This window comes from Cryptotermes secundus, unplaced genomic scaffold (genome assembly GCF_002891405.2).
Source record: "Cryptotermes secundus unplaced genomic scaffold, Csec_1.0 scaffold2344, whole genome shotgun sequence".
Lineage (NCBI taxonomy): Eukaryota > Metazoa > Arthropoda > Insecta > Blattodea > Kalotermitidae > Cryptotermes > Cryptotermes secundus.
Window position 1 is genome coordinate 72,604 of NW_019727129.1, and position 1,203 is coordinate 73,806.

Sequence of the window (1,203 nt, forward strand, 5' to 3'; positions counted from 1 at the left end):
GCGAAAAATTAAGTTATTACTTGTTCTCGTACTCACAGCCATTTCCAAAATAAGGTCTTCGACCTGCAACCAGGCCTAGATGGCCCCAGTAAGGTACATGACACGCGTTGCACTAACACAGCGCTGTGATCCTAGCTGAGCTGTCTGATAAGCCACGTGGTGTGCAATACAGCTGACTTACTTCCTTCTCATCACGTGCGTCATGGTTCGTACACTCATCCAAGGAAATAGGATTACCTGGTATAATACATATTCTGGCTTGTTTATTTGTACGCGGTAGGTTAAGCAACGCTTTCAGTAACTCAGGATAGCTCAGTCCGTATACCGACCGGCTGGACGGCCCAGGTGCGATTCAAGATTTTTTTTTTCTTCTCCACAGCGTCTAGACAGACTCTCGGGCCCATCCGGCCTCTTATCCAGTGGGTACTAAGGGCTCTTTCCGCGGGGGTAAAGCAGCAAAAGGTGTGAAGCTGACCGCTCATCTCCATTTAATGCCGAAGTCGAGAATGGTGGAGCTATACCTCTTCTCCCCCATACGCCTTCATGGAATAGCGTTTAATTAAGCAAAAGACAGTATGATCAAAGAACAACGAATGGAAAAGCATGTACAAGGAAGGGGTTATGGTCCGATTGGAGGTACTATCTCAAAATGTGCCTGGAGGGACTGAAGAAAACAATCGAAAACTTCCAGACAAAATGCCCGGTGCCTTGGCTAAGATTCAAACACCCTCATACAAGTCAGAAACATTACCGGTTTAGCCAACATGTACAGTACATATTGCAGCCTTCTGGGTTAGTACACTGCACAGCCTGGTGCCTCGGTACAAAAGTTTCGAAGGGACATAATGCCCCGATCTTCTGCTAAGAGCATGGCTGCAATAAAATTTAAAATGAAAAATTGCTGTCCTTTGGAGTGTGATACCATGTACTTTCTTAGACAGATATCAGAATTTAAGGGGAAAATTCTGTCTCATCTTCAGCATGTAGCAATAGGACAATTGTCAAAAATAGCGGTCCAGACGCAGGGAACTGTGGCTGTTATAATAGCCCTACATCTATATATGGATATAGACCTCCTTCCCCACACTTGTCTTACTCTTTCTCCCTCAAGACTAAGGCTGAAAACCCACTGAAGCGACTAGTCGTGGGCGGCTAGCCGCTCTTTTTTGTCGCGGGCCCGTCATTGTGGATCTCTTGTGGTCG

The 1,203-nt window shown here is 46.1% G+C and overlaps 1 protein-coding gene across 1 annotated transcript in view; it reads right to left on the minus strand.

Annotated features, from left to right (window-relative positions):
• LOC111864553 (galectin-4) overlaps positions 1 to 138 on the minus strand; it is a 15,779-nt gene extending 15,641 nt beyond the window's left edge. The window contains exon 1 of the mRNA XM_023851890.2: positions 37 to 138. Coding sequence (XP_023707658.1) covers positions 37 to 42 — 6 coding nt within the window. The 5' untranslated portion in view covers positions 43 to 138. The remainder of the gene's footprint in view (positions 1 to 36) is intronic.
• Positions 139 to 1,203: the final 1,065 nt, after the last annotated feature.